This window comes from Hyla sarda, chromosome 7, assembly GCF_029499605.1.
Source record: "Hyla sarda isolate aHylSar1 chromosome 7, aHylSar1.hap1, whole genome shotgun sequence".
NCBI lineage: Eukaryota > Metazoa > Chordata > Amphibia > Anura > Hylidae > Hyla > Hyla sarda.
In genome coordinates this window covers 220,816,101-220,839,401 of record NC_079195.1, presented here as the reverse complement: position 1 = coordinate 220,839,401, position 23,301 = coordinate 220,816,101, and the positions used below count along the sequence as shown (strand labels likewise).

At 45.5% G+C, this 23,301-nt stretch overlaps 1 protein-coding gene and 1 long non-coding RNA gene across 8 annotated transcripts in view; one reads left to right on the top strand and one right to left on the bottom strand.

Moving 5' to 3' along the window:
- LRRC7 (leucine rich repeat containing 7) overlaps positions 1-23,301 on the top strand; it is a 262,845-nt gene that overhangs the window by 93,563 nt on the left and 145,981 nt on the right. For all 7 annotated transcript variants that reach the window (XM_056532752.1, XM_056532755.1, XM_056532754.1 and 4 more), the window contains exons 3-4: positions 1,975-2,177; positions 22,972-23,089. In XM_056532752.1, coding sequence (XP_056388727.1) covers positions 1,975-2,177; positions 22,972-23,089 — 321 coding nt within the window. The remainder of the gene's footprint in view (positions 1-1,974; positions 2,178-22,971; positions 23,090-23,301) is intronic.
- LOC130283364 (uncharacterized) lies at positions 2,012-18,882 on the bottom strand. Its single transcript, XR_008846673.1, has 3 exons — positions 18,643-18,882; positions 3,625-3,731; positions 2,012-2,144 (listed from the first exon to the last, which is right to left on the bottom strand). It is a non-coding gene; the product is annotated as an uncharacterized LOC130283364 (long non-coding RNA).

Genomic DNA, 23,301 nt, shown 5'->3' with positions numbered 1-23,301 from the left:
GAGCAGGATAGGTTTGCAATAGGGATTTTCTCCTGCTCTGGACAGTTCCTAAAATGGACAGAGGTGTCAGCAGAGAGCACTGTGGTCAGACAGAAAGTAAATTCAAAAAGAAAAGAACTTCCTCTGGAACATACAGCAGCTGATAAGTACTGGGAGGATTAAGATTTTTAATTAAAAATAATTTACAAATCTGTTTAACTTTCTTGCACCAGTTGATTTAAAAATGTTTTCCACTGGAGTACCCCTTTAAGCTATTTCCTAGTCATTTCTCATAGAAAATTTGGTTGGGAACCAGTATGGCCAATGTTGCCAGTTCCTCAAGAGCTGTTTCTCCTTTTTTTCCCCTATGGTGGTGAATGTTAAATATGCCTACTTGTGAGGTGATGGCTGAAGTATATTAGTAGGCAGGGTTGCTTTTCAGGAATCAATGTGACCAACCTGGTTGAATCACAAGCGGTTATTCTGTGCCACCGAATGTGGAAGGTAAAGTTACGGTTGAGGTAGGGTTCGGTAATGTCCCTGTCTCACCTCGCTCCTGTGTTGTTGGCTTCATTAGACCTATCAGTCCTCTTCAGCACTAGACATGGTTGTCTGTAGAGGTCTCATCTGACCCCCTGCAGGATGACTGTGTCGGGCCTCCAACTCAAGTTTCTGTAGATTATCTGCATTACGGTGCCCAGAAGAGGCCCCAATTGCCCCATTACTTTGGCTTCTGTTCATCATGGAAGTTTGGAAGTTATGTGCTGATGTGCTGGATCCACTACGGACCTATAATGGTGTAATTGGGTGATAGCATGGCCAACATTTACAGACGTGCTCCTTACATGGGCCGAGTCATGGGAATGAACAGCATTAAACATAGTCCATGGACTAAAAGTTGTGCTGTTTTTGGGAAATAACTATAGACCCTTTTTTTTTATTTAAATAATCCCTTGATCTAGAAACTTCAGGTTATGGTTGACTACCAACACAGCAGGTCACAGGTATGACGGATAGTTTATGGGTTATTGGTTTGGATTTATAACAGTCGGAGGTAAGATTATTACGTTATTGGGGCCCATTGGTTTATTGGTCACCCCATTATTCATGGAATACAGTACCCCAGCCATAGAAGACATTCAGGCTGTGGACATGGGTGTTCTGCATAGGTGGTACAGATACAGGCCCACTGCCCATGTGGGATATGTCATTTGTTAGATACATAAGATCTCGGACCAGTCACAACAATCACTGGTTCCCAAAGAATGGTCCCTATTGAGGCTTCCAAGGTGAAAATAAATGGGTAGGGGGCCTCTCTATGTCTACTATTAATGGCAATGAAAGACCTCTTCAAATGACAATGTCCATCAATGTCCTAATGAACAAAATAACCCATGAATTAAAGCGTACTTGTCATATCGCAGATAAAAATAACGCTTCTTTTTGTTGCTCACTAGGTCATGCAGATTCTTTACATGTCTTTTTATGTGTCTTGCTTCTGTACAAATCCCTCTGTTCTGCTGCTCACTCATTCTGGCATCTACCGCTCAGGAAGGGGGCATGTCTGAGGAAAGCACTGAGGCCGCCCTCACTCACCATTCATTCACTTCCTCCCTGTGTCTGCTGTGCTGTGTCTCTTCATCTAATCACTGCAGACTACTCTATAACCCCTTCCTCCAGACTGCAGTCTGATAGACAGGACAGGAGTGAGCACAGAGGAGTGCTAGTCCCGCCCTCACTTCCTGGACTATGTCCTTTCCTGTGCTTCAGCTGGGACAAAGATGATGCTGCAGCCGGACAGGATTATGTTCTGGATGGTATGGGGACCCCTAGTGGGCTTTTTTTATAAGCCATGATTTCTATATAAAGGGGATACATTTTTTATTAAGTATATTAGAAAAGTTAATGTTTTTGAAACGGACAGTGTTTATTTAAAGCAGAAGCATAATGTGGACTGCGCGTTAACAATTGTTGCTTTTTTTTCCTCCTTTTCAGTGCAGTGCCTGGAGATGACGACCAAGAGGAAGATCATCGGGCGGCTCGTCCCGTGCAGATGTTTCCGAGGAGAAGAAGAGATAATATCGGTTCTGGATTATTCCCACTGCAGCCTTCAGCAGGTGCCAAAGGAAGTGTTCAACTTTGAAAGGACATTGGAGGAACTTTATCTGGATGCCAATCAAATAGAAGAATTACCCAAGGTAACAACAATTCCATTCATGCCTATACCATACATCTACATAATGGCGGACAACTTTTTATCCACCTAAGTAAAGAAATTCTGTGAAAATGGTCAAATATTGTAGATATTATGGAATCAAATTGTTGCCATCACATGGACATTAAAGGGTATTCCAGCCATAGACATCTTATCCCCTATCCTAAGATAGGGGAAAAGATGTCTGATGGTGTGGGGCCCACCACTGGGACCCCCTGCAATCTCCGTGCAGCACCTGGCATTCTGTGCCAGGCTGATGCTCCAATCTCGGAAACCTCTGAGTTTCCGGGATTGGAGACATGACGACACGCCACGCCCCCTTGTGGCGTCATGCCACACCCCCTTAATTAATGTCTACAGGAGGGGGCGTGACAGCCATCAGGCTCCCTCCCGTAGACATGAATTGAGGAGGCACAGAGGTTTCCCAGATTGGAGCAGCAGCCCGGCACAGAATGCCGGGTGCTGCCTGGAGATCGCGGGAGGTCCCAGCGGCGGGCTCCCCCACGATCAGACATCTTATCCCCTATCCTATGGCTGCCACGCCCCATCCCATAGGCTTGCATTGAGGGGTGTGGCATGACATCATGAGGGGTGTGGCCTTAAAGGGGTACTCCGGTGAAAACCTTTTTTCTTTTAAATCAACTGGTGGCAGAGGAAATTCTTTTCTTTTTGGAATTCTCTCTGATGACATCACAAGCACAGTTCTCTCTGCTGACGTTATTATAATAATAATAATAACGCTTTATTTATTGTTGTCCTTAGTGGGATTTGAACCCAAGTCCCCAGCACTGCAAGGCAGCAGTGCTAACCACTGAGCCACCATGCTGCCCTTAGCATACATCTGCTATGCACGGTTGCTGAAATGGACAGAGATGTCAGCAGAGAGCACTGTGCTCGTGATGTCATCAGTGTTCCAAAAAGAAAGGAATTTCCTCTGTTGCATTCAGCAGCTAATAAGTACTGGAAGGATTAAGATTTTTTAATAGAAGTAATTTACAAATATGTTTAACTTTCTGCCACCAGGTGATTTAAGAGAAAAAAGGTTTTCACCGGAGTACCCCTTTAAAGTCACAACCTCGACAGCCCGCACCCAGCGTTCAGAACAAAATGTTTTGAACGCTGGGGCAGTGGAGTACCCATTTAAGTGACTTCTGATTGGCTGCTCATATGTATCTTCTTGTTAGTGGAGAGCAGGAGATATTAATGTAGTGTTTGGTTTTATGGGGGATGTGTAGCCTCCTCTATTTGGATTGGTGCTGATCTGGCAGTATCTACATTTTGTCATTGATTTGTCATTATTGTATGTTAAAATGCAGAATTATATAGGTAGGGGCCCATTCACATCACCTATCACTTGTATGTGTCAGAGGTATATATTGAAAAACCTTAAAAAAAAAAAGCATCCTGAGATGCAACGGGGACGTACTTACGGTGTCCCATTGAGTTTGATGGACCGGAGATAGTCTCCTGGTGACTTTGGTTGGCCCGTTTCCTGCATGTATACTATTTTTGGTGTATTAGACTACACCTTTGGGTCCTGCAAAAAAAAAAAGTATATGTTCGGGAAATTGATGGAACATAATGGCCCTCATTTACTATTGCAAACCACACGTCTTGTTGGGTTGTGCGCCAGAATTTGAACCAGAATTGAAAAAACCCTGACTAACTCTCCACTTTGCTAAGAAAACCCGAAAAAGGGGCCTGACTGTTGGGGAAAGGGGGCGTGGTCACCGAAAAGAGGCGTGTTACCAACATTTTCACAAAAACCCAACATATTTTGTAAGGTTTCCACAGAAAATGGGGTGGATTTCAGCCACGGCGGTGCGGTCGGGACATCACGGCCACGTCCCCTCAATGCAAGTCTACGGTAGGGAGTGTGGAAGCCGCCACGCCCCCTCCCATAGACTTGCATTGAGCGGGCGTGGCTGTAATGTCACGAGGGACGTGGCCGTGATGTCACAACCCCGCCGCCCACACCCAGCATTCTAAACAAATGCCGGGTGCTGCACAGAGATCACGTGGACCCCCGTGATCAGACATCTTATCCCCTATCCTTTGTCTAGGGGCGGCGTACCCCTTTAATACTTTTCAGAGGGCTCAATAATATAGACACTTGAGTGTGTGTTATTCTTCGGTTGCTACTATATTGGCACAGTGATGTGGTGGCACCATTGTGTCGGTTCTGTGCGACCCTAGTGTAGCAACTATTTACTTTGGTCACATGAATTTGGGTTGATTTTAGGGTGGCATTGGCATCAGCGGGTCTTGCTTAAAAAAATTCATGATTAAGACTTCTGAGTGGCTTCTAGCTGGCCCTTCAGTAGTCGTCTAGTAGGGCATTAGCCAAGGTTCTGAGTGCCAGTTGGGGCACCAACAAGCCAATCTGCCCTCGCCAGGATATTTAAAGGCGTTATCCACTGTTTTAAAATAAACAATGGTGCTGGGACTAGAAGAAAATAAAAACCTTATACTTGCCTAGCCGCGGCCTCCCGCATCTCCTGTTCACCTCTGCCCAGTCCCTCTATCTTACTTCTTCCTGCTTCCAAATCAGGGAGCTTGATGCAGGACCTGTCAGCTCAGCCAATCACTGCCTGAGAAAGGACAGCACTGCGACCAGTGATTGGCTGAGCCAGCATGTCCTGCATCGAGCTCACATCCTGGAAGCTGTGATTTTTCCTAGTTTTGGAGGCAGGAAGAAGAGAGAAGATCAGGTGACCGAACGGCACGGAACAGAACCTGCGGGGGACTGGGGCTAGGTAAGTATAAAGTTTTTCTATATTCTCCCCCAGCATCATATTATTATTTGTTTCTAAACAATGGATAACCCCTGTTATACAGAGATAAGAAACCTGTTTAAAGGGGTACTCCGGTGCTCCAGCATTCTAAACAATTTGTTCAGAACACTCGGAGCTGGAGGCCGTGATTGTGACGTCACAGCCACGCCCCTTGTGAAGTCACGTCATCCCCCCCCCATTCATGTCTATGGGAGGGGGCGTGTCGGTCGACACGCCCCCTCCCATAGACATGAATGGAGGGGGGTGGCCATGACATCACGACCACTGCTGCAGTTGGTTTAGAACGTCGGGTGCTGCAGGAGAACGCAGGGGGCACCAGCAGCGGGATCCCCGCGATCAGACATCTTATCCCCTAACCTTTTGGATAGGGGATAAGATGTCTAGCAGCGGAGTACCCCTTTAAGGAAAAGTTAGCTCTAGCTCCGGTCTAGAACCGTACAATGACCGAACTTTTCAGTAGGCTTTTATGGAACCATCTGTTCTGGCGACACATCATCTACGAGATCCCTCGCCAACTCTTCATTCTGTCGACTCTATCATCAAAGGAATCGGCGGGAACTTCTGGCACATGTCCGGTAACGTAGCAGATGGATAACTCGGCATAACGCTCCTCCGGGGACCTACGAAATTCCTCCCCAAAGTCCAGTCCTCCTCCCATAAAGATAAAGAGTGATGGCTACCTTGTTGCCTTCAGGCCATCAAACCTGTAAGCCGCAGTCTATTCCGAATTCAAGTCACAGCCGGAAAGGATAAAATAAAACGACTACGAGACGTGACACCCACCACCAAGGTGACCTCCTCTCCGCCTAATAAAATACAGCGCGCATTCTGCACAGTCATTACCTGGCGCGGGAAAGGAGATCGTCCATAGCCGGAATTATCAGGGCGCCGACGGGTCATCTGCTCCTCCGCAAGTCACTGGGACTTAAAGGGGTACTCCGGTGGAAAACATTGTTTTTTCAAATCAACTGGTGCCAGAAAGTTATACAGATTTGTAAATAATTTTTATTTAAAAATCTTAATCCTTCCAGTACTTATCAGCTGCTGTATATTCCCAGAGAAGGTAGTTCTTTCCAGTCTGACCACAGTGCTCTCTGCTGACACCTGTGTCCGTGTCAGGAACTGTCCAGAGCAGGATAGGTTTGCTATTCCCCATTGCTCCTACTTTGGACAGTTCCTGACACGGACAGAGGTGTCAGCAGAGAGCACTGTGGTTAGACTGGAAAGAACTACACAACTTCCTCTGGAGCATAAAGCAGATGATAAGTACTGGAAAGATTAAGATTTTTTTTATATACAAGTATTTTACAAATCTGTATAACTTTCCGGAGCCAGTTGATTTAAAAAAAAAAAAATTGTTTTCCACCAAAGTACCCCTTTAAGCCTAAAAAAAATCTAATATCCAAACTGCGGTGAATTTTTGTAATTTGTATGTCGTTTTTTTCCGTATAAACATGACATGACACTGCATACAAATCAGCGTTTCCTCTACGACTGGTAACGCTCATCGCCGGTCCTGATTGTTTCGCTTCTTGATGTTTTATGCATTTTTATGAAGATCTCTATTCTCCCGAGTGGAATTTTTTAGGCTTTGAAGATTTTTTTTTCTTTTCTGTTCTTTTCTATTTATTTATTTATTTTCATTTGGCCATGAAATCTTAGACAAAATAATGGCAAGTTCAAACATACCGGGATGCAGGAGAAATGTCATTTATTTTCCATCATCTCCACGTAGAAAACACGATTGTATCACAATATTAAATGGACTGCGCCGCATTCAAAACTAAGGAAGAGAAATAAAAAAGACGACCAACAATTCAGCCGCCATATTTTATGTTCTCTTTTTATGAGCCCAGTTTTGGTATTTAAAGGGGTACTCCGGTGGAAAACTTTTTTTTTTTTAAATCAACTGTTGCCAGAAAGCTAAACAGATTTGTAAATTAATTCTATTAAAAATCTTAAACCTTCCAGTACTTATTAGCTGCTGAATACTACAGAGGAAATTCTTTTTCTTTTTGGAACACAGAGCTCTCTGCTGACATCACGAGCACAGTGCTCTCTTCTGACATCTCTGTCCATTTTAGGAACTGTCCAGAGCAGCATATGTTTTCTATGGGTATTTTCTCCTACTCTGGACAGTTCTTAAAATGGACAGAGATGTCAGCAGAGAGCACTGTGGTCATGTTGTCAGCAGAGAGCTCTGTGTTCCAAGATGAAAAGAATTTCCTCTGTAAATGTTAATGTTTTACCAAGATGAACAACATATAAAAAGTTTTTCATTCTGACAGTGTCCATTTAAGATGAGTGGTTGTCCAACTCAGTCTGAGAATAAAGGGAATGCAAAGTTGTAGCTTCATTTCTCCCTTCTGATTTTTTTCTAGGCGTTGTGCCTGTTGGACATCATTAAGACAAGTTTTTATCCTTCATTCACTGATGACAAGCAGAGGTATTAAAATGGTTAGGAGTTGAAACTCAAAGTATATTGGAAAGTTGCAGAACTTTTTTCATTTTGCAACAATTTAAAAATCTTAATCCTTCCAGTACTTATCAGCTGCTGTATGTTCCAGAGAAAGTTCTTTTCTTTTTGAATTTCTTTTCTGTCTGACCACAGTGCTCTCTGCTGACACCTCTGCCCATGTCAGGAACTGTCCAGAGTAGGAGCAAATCCCCATAGTAAACCTCTCCTACTCTGGACAGTTCCTGACACAGACAGAGGTGTCAGCAGAGAGCACTGTGGACAGACAGAAAGGACATTTAAAAAAAAAAGAACTTCCTGTGGAGCATACAGCAGCTGATAAGTACTGGAAGGATTAAACAAATGTAATACAAGTAATTTACAAATCTGTTTAACTTTCTGGCACCAGTTGATTGAAAATTTTTTTTTTTTCACTGGAGCACCCCTTTAATGTGTGTATATATAAGTTTTAGGGTGTTCAGGACATCTGCAAATGATGTCCTATAGATCAGTGGTCTCCAAACTGCGGCCCTCCAGATGTTGCAAAACTACAACTCCCAGCATGCTCGGACAGCCAACGACTGTCCGGGCATGCTGGAAGTTGTAGTTTTGCAACATCTGGAGGGCCACAGTTTGGAGACCACTGCTGTGTCTTCGCCTGACACAATTACCGTGATTCCTCCCCGGCTCCCTCCTATCCAGCCAATATTGATCGATCTTCTTTATTGCCTAATAAACTGCACAGATTACTTAAAATAAGCTTTTTGCGGCATCTGGAAAAATAATTTAAGCCTTGAAATTGCTGGTAATTGTAATTGCATCAATCTTCAATGACTCTTCACTGTTTTTTAAAGGCTATAAAACCAGAACATAAATCCTCTCCAGTAGTTGACAGAGCTGAAACTTCATCAGAAAATTACATGTTGCTTCAATTAGGTTTTCATATGATATATATATATATATTTATATATATATATATATATATATATATATATATATATATATGTATAAACATATAAATATATATATATATATATATAGATAGATAGATAGATAGATAGATAGATATATATACATAATAATAATTATTATGATTAACATTATTATTATGTTATTCTTATTAATTTATTGTAATATTATTGCTATTTTATTTATTTTATTATTATTTCTTTTAATTAATTAATTTATTTTATTTTTTATCACTAGCTTTATTAATAATTAAACTTTAACTTGTTACCCAGCCTGAAAAAAATTGATGGCTTGTCCTCCATCGCCGTACTTTCAGTAGCAATAGTGTACGGAAAGTGATGGTGGCAAAGCGACAGTTCTGTGCATCGCTGTGAGCCGAATCCCCATCGATCTTACATTGATGGCCCATCTATTTTTACACGCTGGGTCACCCATTTCCAACATTTTATCTTACAGCCGCTATTGGAGCTCATACATTCTAGCATCTCACTTTTTAGCTTTACTGTGCAGACTGGGCCAGTCAGCAGAGTTATGACTTTTAATTTAAAGAGTAGGAACAAGAGAGCAGAGTCATCTCATTATTAGAGGGAGGGGTCAGCAGAGTCATCTCATTATTAGAGGGAGGGGTCAGCAGAGTCATCTCATTATTAGAGGATGGGGTCAGCAGAGTCATCTCATTATTAGAGGGAGGGGTCAGCAGAGTCATCTCATTTTTAGAGGGAGGGGTCAGCATAGTCATCTCATTATTAGAGGGAGGGGTCAGCAGAGTCATCTCATTATTAGAGGGAGGGGTCAGCAGAGTCATCTCATTATTAGAGGGAGGGGTCAGTAGAGTCATTTCATTATTATTAGAGGTAGGGGTCAGTAGAGTCATCTCATTATTAGAGGGAGGGGTCAGCAGAGTAATCTCATTATTAGAGGGAGGGGTCAGCAGAGCCATCTCATTATTAGAGGGAGGGGTCAGCAGAGCCATCTCATTATTAGAGGGAGGGGTCAGCAGAGTCATCTCATTTTTAGAGGGAGGGGTCAGCAGAGTCATCTCATTATTAGAGGGAGGGGTCAGCAGAGTCATCTCATTATTAGAGGGAGGGGTCAGCAGAGTCATCTCATTATTAGAGGGAGGGGTCAGTAGAGTAATTTCATTATTATTAGAGGTAGGGGTCAGTAGAGTCATCTCATTATTAGAGGGAGGGGTCAGTAGTCATCTCATTATTAGAGGGAGGGGTCAGTAGAGTCATTTCATTATTATTAGAGGTAGGGGTCAGTAGAGTCATCTCATTATTAGAGGGAGGGGTCAGCATAGTCATCTCATTATTAGAGGGAGGGGTCAGTAGAGTCATCTCAGTATTATTAGAGGCGGAGTCAGCAGAGTCATTATTGTTAGAGGATGGGGTCAGCAGAGTCATCTCATTATTAGAGGATGGGGTCAGCAGAGTCATCTCATTATTAGAGGGAGGGGTCAGCAGAATAATCTCATTATTATTATTATGTATGTCAGTTGACCTCCATTAATTGCAGCAGCCATAAAGCACATACATTCTTCTGCACTGTTCATACAAAACATAGAAAGAAAGTGTGTGTCTCCAATATGGCCGCCTTTACAAAATAAAAAATAGCTACAACATTTAAAAAACTAAATAATTATTTCTCTTATATTGACAGAAATCTAGGTAATGAAACCTAAATGAAAGGTACAAAGCGTCCCCCTTCTAAGTGATGTGGCCCCTCCCCCAGCAGCGCTCACTTCTGTTCCATAGAGCGTTTGGTTTATTATGTTTTAATTATGAGGTTGATTTGAGCCTCAGTTCATTTCTCTAAGTCTGAGTATATATTGATCTGTGTATCTCAAGACGCCTTTATATTCCTTCAGTTTTAGTTGATAACAGCTGTGACAATGGATCTGACGCCTGTTCGGGCACCAACTCTATTGTGACAGCAAAACGAATCTAACATTTAATAAGTAAGATGGAATTGGCGGCCCCCACTCCTTATAGTACCAAAAATATCCTGATTAATATTCCAGAGACGCAGCGATGGTCATCAGAATAGTGAGTGCAGCTCTGGATAATACAGGATATACCTCAGGATCAGTACAGGATAAGTAATGTAATGTATGTACACAGTGACCTCACCAGCAGAATAGTGAGTACAGCTCTGGAGTATTATACAGGATATAACTCAGGATCAGTACAGGATAAGTAATGTAATTGTTACGCCGAGCGCTCCGGGTCCCCGCTCCTCCCCGGAGCGCTCGCTTCACTCTCCCCGCGGCAGCGCTCCGGTCACGTCCTCTGACCCGGGGCGCTGCGATTCCGCTGCCAGCCGGGATGCGATTCGCGATGCGGGTAGCGCCCGCTCGCGATGCGCACCCCGGCTCCCCTACCTGACTCGCTCTCCGTCTGTTCTGTCCCGGCGCGCGCGGCCCCGCTCCCTAGGGCGCGCGCGCGCCGGGTCTCTGCGATTTAAAGGGCCACTGCGCCGCTGATTGGCGCAGTGGTTCCAATTAGTGTGTTCACCTGTGCACTTCCCTATATCACCTCACTTCCCCTGCACTCCCTTGCCGGATCTTGTTGCCTTAGTGCCAGTGAAAGCGTTCCTTGTGTGTTCCTTGCCTGTGTTTCCAGACCTTCTGCCGTTGCCCCTGACTACGATCCTTGCTGCCTGCCCCGACCTTCTGCTACGTCCGACCTTGCTTTTGCCTACTCCCTTGTACCGCGCCTATCTTCAGCAGCCAGAGAGGTGAGCCGTTGCTAGTGGATACGACCTGGTCACTACCGCCGCAGCAAGACCATCCCGCTTTGCGGCGGGCTCTGGTGAAAACCAGTAGTGGCTTAGAACCGGTCCACTAGCACGGTCCACGCCAATCCCTCTCTGGCACAGAGGATCCACTACCTGCCAGCCGGCATCGTGACAGTAGATCCGGCCATGGATCCCGCTGAAGTTCCTCTGCCAGTTGTCGCTGACCTCACCACGGTGGTCGCCCAGCAGTCACAACAGATAGCGCAACAAGGCCAACAGCTGTCTCAACTGACCGTTATGCTACAACAGTTACTACCACAGCTTCAGCAGTCATCTCCTCCGCCAGCTCCTGCACCTCCTCCGCAGCGAGTGGCCGCTCCTGGGATACGCTTATTCTTGCCGGATAAATTTGATGGGGACTCTAAGTTTTGCCGTGGCTTTCTTTCCCAATGTTCCCTGCATCTGGAGATGATGTCGGACCTGTTTCCCACTGAAAGGTCTAAGGTGGCTTTCGTAGTCAGCCTTCTGTCCGGAAAAGCCCTGTCATGGGCCACACCGCTCTGGGACCGCAATGACCCCGTCACTGCCTCTGTACACTCCTTCTTCTCGGAAATCCGAAGTGTCTTTGAGGAACCTGCCCGAGCCTCTTCTGCTGAGACTGCCCTGTTGAACCTGGTCCAGGGTAATTCTTCCGTTGGCGAGTATGCCGTACAATTCCGTACTCTTGCTTCAGAATTGTCCTGGAATAATGAGGCCCTCTGCGCGACCTTCAAAAAAGGCCTATCCAGCAACATTAAAGATGTTCTGGCCGCACGAGAAATTCCTGCTAATCTACATGAACTTATTCACCTAGCCACTCGCATTGACATGCGTTTTTCCGAAAGGCGTCAGGAACTCCGCCAAGATATGGACTCTGTTCGCACGAGGCGTTTCTTCTCCTCGGCTCCTCTCTCCTCTGGTCCCCTGCAATCTGTTCCTGTGCCTCCCGCCGTGGAGGCTATGCAGGTCGACCGGTCTCGCCTGACACCTCAAGAGAGGACACGACGCCGTATGGAGAACCTCTGCCTGTACTGTGCTAGTACCGAACACTTCCTGAGAGATTGTCCTATCCGTCCTCCCTGCCTGGAAAGACATACGCTGACTCCGCACAAAGGTGAGACAGTCCTTGATGTCTACTCTGCTTCTCCACGTCTTACTGTGCCTGTGCGGATGTCTGCCTCTGCCTTCTCCTTCTCTACAGTGGCCTTCTTGGACTCTGGATCTGCAGGAAATTTTATTTTGGCCTCTCTCGTCAACAGGTTCAACATCCCGGTGACCAGTCTCGCCAGACCCCTCTACATCAATTGTGTAAATAATGAAAGATTGGACTGTACCATACGTTTCCGCACGGAGCCCCTTCTTATGAGCATCGGATCTCATCATGAGAGGATTGAACTTTTGGTCCTCCCCAATTGTACCTCGGAAATTCTCCTTGGACTTCCCTGGCTTCAACTTCATTCCCCTACCCTGGATTGGTCCACTGGGGAGATCAAGAGTTGGGGGTCCTCTTGTTCCAAGAACTGTCTAAAACCGGTTCCCAGTAACCCTTGCCGTAACTCTGTGGTTCCTCCAGTAACCGGTCTCCCTAAGGCCTATATGGACTTCGCGGATGTTTTCTGCAAAAAACAAGCTGAGACTCTACCTCCTCACAGGCCTTATGATTGCCCTATCGACCTCCTCCCGGGCACTACTCCACCCCGGGGCAGAATTTATCCTCTCTCTGCCCCAGAGACTCTTGCCATGTCCGAATACGTCCAGGAGAATCTAAAAAAGGGCTTTATCCGTAAATCCTCCTCTCCTGCCGGAGCCGGATTTTTCTTTGTGTCCAAAAAAGATGGCTCCCTACGTCCTTGCATTGACTACCGCGGTCTTAATAAAATCACGGTTAAGAACCGCTACCCCTTACCCCTCATCTCTGAACTCTTTGATCGCCTCCAAGGTGCCCACATCTTCACTAAATTGGACTTAAGAGGCGCCTATAACCTCATCCGCATCAGAGAGGGGGACGAGTGGAAAACGGCATTTAACACCAGAGATGGACACTTTGAGTATCTGGTCATGCCCTTTGGACTGTGCAACGCCCCTGCCGTCTTCCAAGACTTTGTCAATGAAATTTTTCGTGATCTGTTATACTCCTGTGTTGTTGTATATCTGGACGATATCCTAATTTTTTCTGCCAATCTAGAAGAACACCGCCAGCATGTCCGTATGGTTCTTCAGAGACTTCGTGACAACCAACTCTATGCCAAAATTGAGAAATGTCTGTTTGAATGCCAATCTCTTCCTTTTCTAGGATATTTGGTCTCTGGCCAGGGACTACAGATGGATCCAGACAAACTCTCTGCCGTCTTAGATTGGCCACGCCCCTCCGGACTCCGTGCTATCCAACGCTTTTTGGGGTTCGCCAATTATTACAGGCAATTTATTCCACATTTTTCTACCATTGTGGCTCCTATCGTGGCTTTAACCAAAAAAAATGCTGATCCCAAGTCCTGGCCTCCTCAAGCAGAAGACGCCTTTAAACGACTCAAGTCTGCCTTTTCTTCGGCTCCCGTCCTCTCCAGACCTGACCCTTCCAAACCCTTCCTATTGGAGGTTGATGCCTCCTCAGTGGGAGCTGGAGCTGTTCTTCTACAAAAAATTCTTCCGGGCATGCTGTCACTTGTGGTTTTTTCTCTAGGACCTTCTCTCCAGCGGAGAGGAACTACTCCATCGGGGATCGAGAGCTTCTAGCCATTAAATTAGCACTTGAGGAATGGAGGCATCTGCTGGAGGGATCAAGTTCTCCTGTTATTATCTACACCGACCACAAGAACCTCTCCTACCTCCAGTCTGCCCAACGGCTGAATCCTCGCCAGGCCCGGTGGTCTCTGTTCTTTGCCCGATTTAATTTTGAGATTCACTTTCGTCCTGCCGATAAGAACATTAGGGCCGATGCTCTCTCTCGTTCCTCGGATGCCTCAGAAGTTGAACTCTCTCCGCAACACATCATTCCACCTGACTGCCTGATCTCCACTTCTCCTGCCTCCATCAGGCAGACTCCTCCAGGAAAGACCTTTGTTTCTCCTCGCCAACGCCTCAGAATCCTCAAATGGGGTCACTCCTCCCATCTCGCAGGTCATGCGGGTATCAAGAAATCTGTGCAACTCATCTCCCGCTTCTATTGGTGGCCGACTCTGGAGACGGATGTTGGGGACTTTGTGCGAGCCTGCACTATCTGTGCCCGGGATAAGACTCCTCGCCAGAAGCCCGCTGGTTTTCTTCATCCTCTGCCTGTCCCCGAACAGCCTTGGTCTCTGATTGGTATGGATTTTATTACTGATTTACCCCCTTCCCGTGGCAACACTGTTATTTGGGTGGTCGTTGATCGATTCTCCAAAATGGCACATTTCATCCCTCTTCCTGGTCTTCCTTCTGCGCCTCAGTTGGCTAAACAATTTTTTGTACACATTTTTCGTCTTCACGGGTTGCCTACGCAGATTGTCTCGGATAGAGGCGTCCAATTCGTGTCTAAATTCTGGAGGGCTCTCTGTAAACAACTCAAGATTAAATTAAATTTTTCTTCTGCATATCATCCCCAGTCCAATGGACAAGTAGAAAGGATTAACCAGATCTTGGGTGATTATTTGCGACATTTTGTTTCCTCCCGCCAGGATGACTGGGCAGATCTCCTCCCATGGGCCGAATTCTCGTATAACTTCAGGGTCTCTGAGTCTTCCTCCAAATCCCCATTTTTCGTGGTGTACGGCCGTCACCCTCTTCCCCCCCTCCCTACTCCCTTGCCCTCTGGTCTGCCCGCTGTGGATGAAATTTCTCGTGACCTTTCCATCATATGGAGAGAGACCCAAAATTCTCTCTTACAGGCTTCATCACGCATGAAGAAGTTCGCGGATAAGAAAAGAAGAGCTCCCCCCGTTTTTTCCCCTGGAGACAAGGTATGGCTCTCCGCTAAATATGTCCGCTTCCGTGTCCCTAGCTACAAGTTGGGACCACGCTATCTTGGTCCTTTCAAAATTTTGTGTCAAATTAATCCTGTCTCTTATAAACTTCTTCTTCCTCCCTCTCTTCGTATCCCTAATGCCTTTCACGTCTCTCTTCTCAAACCACTCATCCTCAACCGTTTTTCTCCCAAATCTGTTCCTCCCACTCCTGTTTCCGGCTCCTCGGACATCTTCTCGGTCAAAGAAATTTTAGCTGCCAAAAAGGTCAGAGGGAAAAAATTTTTTTTAGTGGACTGGGAGGGTTGTGGTCCTGAAGAGAGATCCTGGGAACCTGAGGACAACATCCTAGACAAAAGTCTGCTCCTCAGGTTCTCAGGCTCTAAGAAGAGGGGGAGACCCAAGGGGGGGGGTACTGTTACGCCGAGCGCTCCGGGTCCCCGCTCCTCCCCGGAGCGCTCGCTTCACTCTCCCCGCGGCAGCGCTCCGGTCACGTCCTCTGACCCGGGGCGCTGCGATTCCGCTGCCAGCCGGGATGCGATTCGCGATGCGGGTAGCGCCCGCTCGCGATGCGCACCCCGGCTCCCCTACCTGACTCGCTCTCCGTCTGTTCTGTCCCGGCGCGCGCGGCCCCGCTCCCTAGGGCGCGCGCGCGCCGGGTCTCTGCGATTTAAAGGGCCACTGCGCCGCTGATTGGCGCAGTGGTTCCAATTAGTGTGTTCACCTGTGCACTTCCCTATATCACCTCACTTCCCCTGCACTCCCTTGCCGGATCTTGTTGCCTTAGTGCCAGTGAAAGCGTTCCTTGTGTGTTCCTTGCCTGTGTTTCCAGACCTTCTGCCGTTGCCCCTGACTACGATCCTTGCTGCCTGCCCCGACCTTCTGCTACGTCCGACCTTGCTTTTGCCTACTCCCTTGTACCGCGCCTATCTTCAGCAGCCAGAGAGGTGAGCCGTTGCTAGTGGATACGACCTGGTCACTACCGCCGCAGCAAGACCATCCCGCTTTGCGGCGGGCTCTGGTGAAAACCAGTAGTGGCTTAGAACCGGTCCACTAGCACGGTCCACGCCAATCCCTCTCTGGCACAGAGGATCCACTACCTGCCAGCCGGAATCGTGACAGTAATGTATGTACACAGCGACCTCACCAGCAGAATAGTGAGTACAGCTCTGGAGTATAATACAGGATATAATCAGGATCAGTACAGGATAAGTAATGTAATGTATGTACACAGTGATCTCACCAGCAGAATAGTGAGTACAGCTCTGGGGTATAATACAGGATATAACTCAGGATCAGTACAGGATAAGTAATGTAATGTATGTACACAGTGACCTCACCAGCAGAATAGTGAGTACAGCTCTGGGGTATAATACAGGATATAACTCAGGATCAGTACAGGATAAGTAATGTAATGTATGTACACAGTGACCTCACCAGCAGAATAGTGAGTGCAGCTCTGGAGTATTATACAGGATATAACTCAGGATCAGTACAGGATAAGTAATGTAATTTATATACACAATGACCTCACCAGCAGAATAGTGAGTACAGCTCTGGGATATAATACAGGATATAACTCAGGATCAGTACAGGATAAGTAATGTAATTTATATACACAATGACCTCACCAGCAGAATAGTGAGTACAGCTCTGGAGTATAATACAGGATATAACTCAGGATCAGTACAGGATAAGTAATGTAATGTATGTACACAGTGACCTCACCAGCAGAATAGTGAGTGCAACTCTGGAGTATAATACAGGATATAACTCAGGATCAGTACAGGATAAGTAATGTAATGTATGTACACAGTGACCTCACCAGCAGAATAGCGAGTACAGCTCTTGAGTATAATACAGGATATAACTCAGGATCAGTACAGGATAAGTAATGTAATGTATGTACACAGTGACCTCACCAGCAGAATAGTGAGTACAGCTCTGGAGTATAATACAGGATATAACTCAGGATCAGTACGGGACAAGTAATGTAATGTATGTACACAGTGACCCCACCAGCAGAATAGTGAGTACAGCTCTGGAGTATAATACAGGATATAACTCAGGATCAGTACAGGATAAGTAATGTAATGTATGTACACAGTGACCTCTCCAGCAGAATAGTGAGTACAGCTCTGGAGTATAATACAGGATATAACTCAGGATCAGTACAGGATAAGTAATGTAATGTATGTACACAGTGACCTAGCAGAATAGTGAGTACAGCTCTGGAGTATAATACAGGATATAACTCAGGATCAGTACAGGATAAGTAATGTAATGTATGTGCACAGTGACCTCACCAGCAGAATAGTGAGTAGTGTTGCTCACGAATATTCGCAATTCGAATATTATTCGCGAATATCGCATATTCGCGAATTCGCGAATTTCGCGAATATAGCGCTATATATTCGTAATTACGAATATTCGTTTTTTTTTTTTTTTTTTTTTTCACAGTACACATCACAGTGATCACCCCTCTCTGCTTCCAGCTTGTGTGGTGTAAAGAAGGCTGTAATACTACTGTGTGAGACTGTCGTGCGACAATTCGCATATGCGAAAATTAGCATATGCTAATGTTCGCATATGCGAATATTCACATATGTTAATTTTCGTATACGCGAATATTCGCAAATGCGAAAATAAAACGAGAATATGACGAATATGCGAATATTCGCGAATATATGACGAATATTCGTCCATATATTCGCGAATATTCGCGAATTCGAATATGGCCTATGCCGCTCAACACTAATAGTGAGTACAGCTCTGGAGTATAATACATTATATAACTCAGGATCAGTACAGGATAAGTAATGTAATCTATGTACACAGTGACCTCACCCGCAGAATAGTGAGTACAGCTTTGGAGTATAATACAGGATATAACTCAGGATCAGTACAGGATAAGTAATGTAATGTATGTACACAGTGACCTAGCAGAATAGTGAGTACAGCTCTGGAGTATAGTGCAGGATATAACTCAGGATCAGTACAAGATAAGTAATGTAATGTATGTGCACAGTGACCTCACCAGCAGAATAGTGAGTACAGCTCTGGAGTATAATACATTATATAACTCAGGATCAGTACAGGATAAGTAATGTAATGTATGTACACAGTGAACTAGCAGAATAGTGAGTACAGCTCTGGAGTATAATGCAGGATATAACTCAGGATCAGTACAGGATAAGTAATGTAATGTATGTACACAGTGACCTCACCAGCAGAATAGTGAGTACAGCTCTGGAGTATAATACAGGATATAACTCAGGATCAGTACAGGATAAGTAATGTAATGTATGTGCACAGTGACCTCACCAGCAGAATAGTGAGTACAGCTCTGGAGTATAATACATTATATAACTCAGGATCAGTACAGGATAAGTAATGTAATGTATGTACACAGTGACCTCACCAGCAGAATAGTGAGTACAGTTCTGGAGTATAATACAGGATGTTACTCGGGATCAGTAAGGGGGTGATGAAGATGTGGCCTTTGAATTTTACCTGTCCAGTCCCGTTGTATGTCCCATAAGCCACTGCAGAAGGAGCCTTTCAACAGATAACTCCTTGTCTCTACATTAAAAACATATGCACGCTCAATCAATCCAAGAGTGCATGTATGTGGGCGATCGGACAAAAAGGCCAAGGGGCATAGAAAAGAGATGATTCTTTTCCCACAAAAATACTCATCAATCCGCTCAGCTCCTCCCGCTGTAACATATGGCGCCTGCAGCTGGGACTGCGTTTTATCCGGACAGGTTCTTTTTAATCATTTCGTAATCAAAAGTTTCCCAGCTTCACAATATACTTTGTGTTGTATTAATAATTTTCAGCATCTGTACCTGCTGCCAATGAATGGGAAGATCCTTGTTTACTAAACATACAACCTTGTGTTTTGCTACAATTGTATCCAGCCCGGACTCCAGACTGATACATTTTACCTGCGCTGCTACATTGTAACGATTTGTCAGGGCAGGAGAGAAATGTCCGCAATTTGTGTAAATTGTTAGTGGGAACAAGGATTTACGTTATTGGCGATTCCGTGTTGGGTTTTCTAATGCAAAATGAGAAATTGCGCCATTACCCCGATGCCGCGGCTATAATGTTTCTCTGTGGTAGTGAAGTCTGTGTCGGGTTTCTTGCAATGGTCATTTGCAACATTTTTCCAAGACGGACGGGTGACGCCATGTTCCTGCATAGCCCAATGTTTCCTAACCAGTACGCCTCTAGCTGTTGCAAAACTACAACTCCCAGCATGCCCGGACAGCCTCTGGCTGTCCGGGCATGCTGGGAGTTGTAGTTTTGCAACAGCTTGAGGCACACTAGTTGGAAAACAGGGGTTATGTAATGGCTGCTTTTGCTCATCTTTGTATGACAGCAGTGTTTTCCAAACAAGGTGCCTCCAGCTGTTGCAAAACTACAACTCCCAGCATGCCTGGATAGCCAAAGTTGTCTGTGCCTGCTGGGAGTTGTAGTTTTGCAACAGCTGGAGGCACACTGGCTGCGAAACACTGATCTAGAGCAGAGACTATAAACTGTCCAGGCATGCTGGGAGTTGTAGTTCAGCAGAAGCATTGATTCAATGTTTCCCAACCAGTGTTCCTCTAGCTGTTGCAAAACTATCACTCCCAACATGTCCGGACATCCAAAGCTGTCTGTGCATGCTGGGAGTTGTAGTTTTGCAACACTGAAAGCACCCTGGTTTGGAAACACTGATCTAGAGATTATAAACTGTTCAGGCCTGCTGGGAGTTGTAGTTTTGCAACAGCTTGAGGCACACTGGCGGGGAAACAATGAATCAAGGCTTCTGCAAAACTACAACTCCCAGCATACTCGGATAGGCAAAATCTGCTTAGAGTCCTAGTTTTGCAACAGCTGGAGGCACACTGGCTGGGAAACAATGAATCAAGGCTTCTGCAAAACTACAACTCCCAGCATGCACAGACAACTTTGGCTGTCTGGACGTGCTGGGAGGGATAGTTTTGCAACAGCTGGAGGCACACGGGTTGGGAAACATTTAATCAGGGCTTCTGCAAAACTACAACTCCCAGCATGCCCAGACAGCTTTGGCTGTCCGGACACGCTGGGCGTTGTAGTTTTGCAACAGCTGGAGGCACACTGGCTGGGAAACAATGAATCAAGGCTTTTGTAAAACTTCAACTCCCAGCATGCACAGACAACTTTGGCTGTCTGGATGTGGTGGGAGTGATAGTTTTGCAACAGCTGGAGGCACACTGGTTGGGAAACATTGAATCAGGGCTTCTGCAAAACTACAACTCCCAGCATACTCAGATAGCCAAAATCTGCTTAGAGTCCTAGTTTTGCAACAGCTGGAGGCACACTGGCTGGGAAACAATGAATCAAGGCTTCTGCAAAACTATAACTCCCAGCATGCACAAACAACATTGGCTGTCCAGACAGGCTGGGAGTGATAGTTTTGCAACAGCTGGAGGCACACTGGTTGGGAAACATTGAATCAGGGCTTCTGCAAAACTACAACTCCCAGCATGCCCAGCTTTGGCTGTCCGGGCACGCTGGGCATTGTAGTCTTGCAACAGCTGGAGGCACACTGTTTGGAAAAACACTGCCCTGATCTATCATGCCAGGCTATGTCTTTGGCTGTCCTTGAACAATTTGCAGAATATTAGATGAAAGACGTTAGTTGGGAAACAGTGTAGCAGTATTGCTATGAAGGTAACTTTTCCACAATGGATTCCTCCAACGCGTTGCATCCTGCTGTTCCCGTGGAGGACGTAGCGCAGCGAGCAGCAGGACCCGGAACAGCTACAAAGCAGTACAGTCAAAGCTTTTCTTAAAGGAAACAAAGGACCATCTCGAAATTTCTTTAAAATGTGACACAGAATCATGTCTGGGGGTGGGGGTGGGGGGGCAATTATATACGGCACATGGGGGGGATATTGGGTACGTGTATACTGTAGGTTGAAGCGTTAACGTACATTAACGTACATTATGTTATTGCTTAAAGAAGCACTGCCGGAATTTCTTTTAATTTCCGCTTATAGCCTATGCCAGTGTTTCCCAACCAGGGTGCCTCCAGCTGTTGCAAAACTACAGCTCCCAGCATGCCCGGACAGCCAACGGCTGTCCGGGCATGCTGGGAGTTGTAGTTTTGCAACAGCTGGAGGCACCCTGGTTGGGAAACACTGGCATAGGCTATAGTTTGAGAATAATGTAAAGGTTCTCGTGTATGCGTTCTCCTTACCTGTTTTAGCTGATGTGGCAGGCATAGGATAAGCCTAAAGGGGTACTCCCGTGGAAAATAGTTTTTATTTGTTTGTTTTTTTTAAATCAACTGGTGCCAGAAAGTTAAACAGATTTGTAAATGACTTCTATTAAAAAAAAAATCTTAATCCTTCCAGTACTTTTTAGGGGCTGTATGCTAGGAAATGCTTTTCTTTTTGGATTTCTCTTCTGTCACGAGCACAGTGCTCTCTGTTGACCTCTGCTGTCCATTTTAGGAACTGTCCAGAGCAGCATAGGTTTGCTATGGGGATTTCCTCCTGCTCTGGACAGTTCCTAAAATGGACAGAGGTGTCAGCAGAGAGCACTGTGCTCGTGACAGAAGAGAAATCCAAAAAGAAAAGCATTTCCTCTGTAGTATACATCCCCTAAAAAGTACTGGAAGGATTAAGATTTTTTTTTTAATAGAAGTGATTTACAAATCTATGTATATACCAGTCCTCAAGAACACTAGGGATGTGTAGAATAAAGAGGAAAGAAAATAGTGGATCTAATAAGGATTTATTAATATATATATATATATATATATATATATATATATATATATGTAAGTAAATGCAAATAAATCGCCATTCACTCTGCCGGGCCCTTGCAGGAATGAATTGGTAATAATCAATTAATATATAAATTAAAATGCAAGGATATCCAATTAAGAGTCACAGTTCAGTAATCAACTCCTATGATACTGTAGCCAAATATAGCAATAGTGGCGATAATAGCAACAGTTGTAGCAATTATGGCCGTAGTTTGTAGCAACTTTGTTGCGATCATAAGATGTAGAGTATCGGTGCACAGCACCACTCACCCTCCTTCTCGGCTGTTAGCGATCCCGGCAAGCCATGATGTTCACAGGTAGCGATTTCGGCAGACCGCGATGTCCTGTAGGTGATAAAAGCTGTTTGTATTGCCGGTCTGGATCGTAGCCTAGGTGAGTGGTTCTCCGGTGGGCTGTAAGTATCCTGGGCTGGCACGGGGAGGCGTCCGGCCTAGGGAGAACGTGTCCAGGAACTCTGCCGTCCGGGGCTGTGAATGGAGATCTGGGAGCAGCTGCGCGTCTGAATGATGCGCTAGCTGCGCGCGTGTTGCAGTGGTCCCAGTTCTGTGAGCATCCAGCAGTTGCTAGCCAAAATGTGTGGATATAGTCTCTTTGGAAGTGGTATAAGGTGCTTTTGCAAGCCAGACGCGTTTCAAGGCCTGCGGGCCTTTTCTTCAGTGACAGTAAGGTATAATATACAGTATACAGTATACAGATAGAATTTGAAGGGAGAAATCTGGTAGCTGATGATGTTATCCGTGTGACCACATGACCCAGTTACAGTAATGAACAGTATGCATATATATAAATCAGTATTAATTGACTCCGACCTGTGACTATCCAGTGGTTGCAGAACCATGACATCCAGCATGTTACAGCTGTCAGGGCATGCTGGACGATATAGTGCTACAACCACCAGAGAGTCACGGGTTAGAGATTCCAAGGTGAGTACATGAAATGTTGACTGATCCCTTATGTCTGATCTCTTGCTGCATCACTATTCCCGTGCACTAACTCTCCGTTTGTTTCCTCGACAGCAATTGTTCAGTTGTCAGGCGCTCCGGAAGCTCAGCATGCCCGACAATGATCTCTCCAATCTGCCAGCAACCATCGCCAGCTTAGTCAATCTGAAAGAGTTGGATATCAGTAAAAACGGTGCGTTCCTCATCGGGGGCTGTATGAAGGTCTTGTCAGTGTGTCGTGTCAATGTGTCAGCTTACTGTCCTGTGACATATTACAAGATAACATTCACCCATCATCTCCTGTATCCACACAACATATACTGACAAAGGGATTGGATGAGATTAGACACGTTACAGCAGTGTTTCCCAACCAGGGTGCCTCCAGCTGTTGCAATACTACAACTC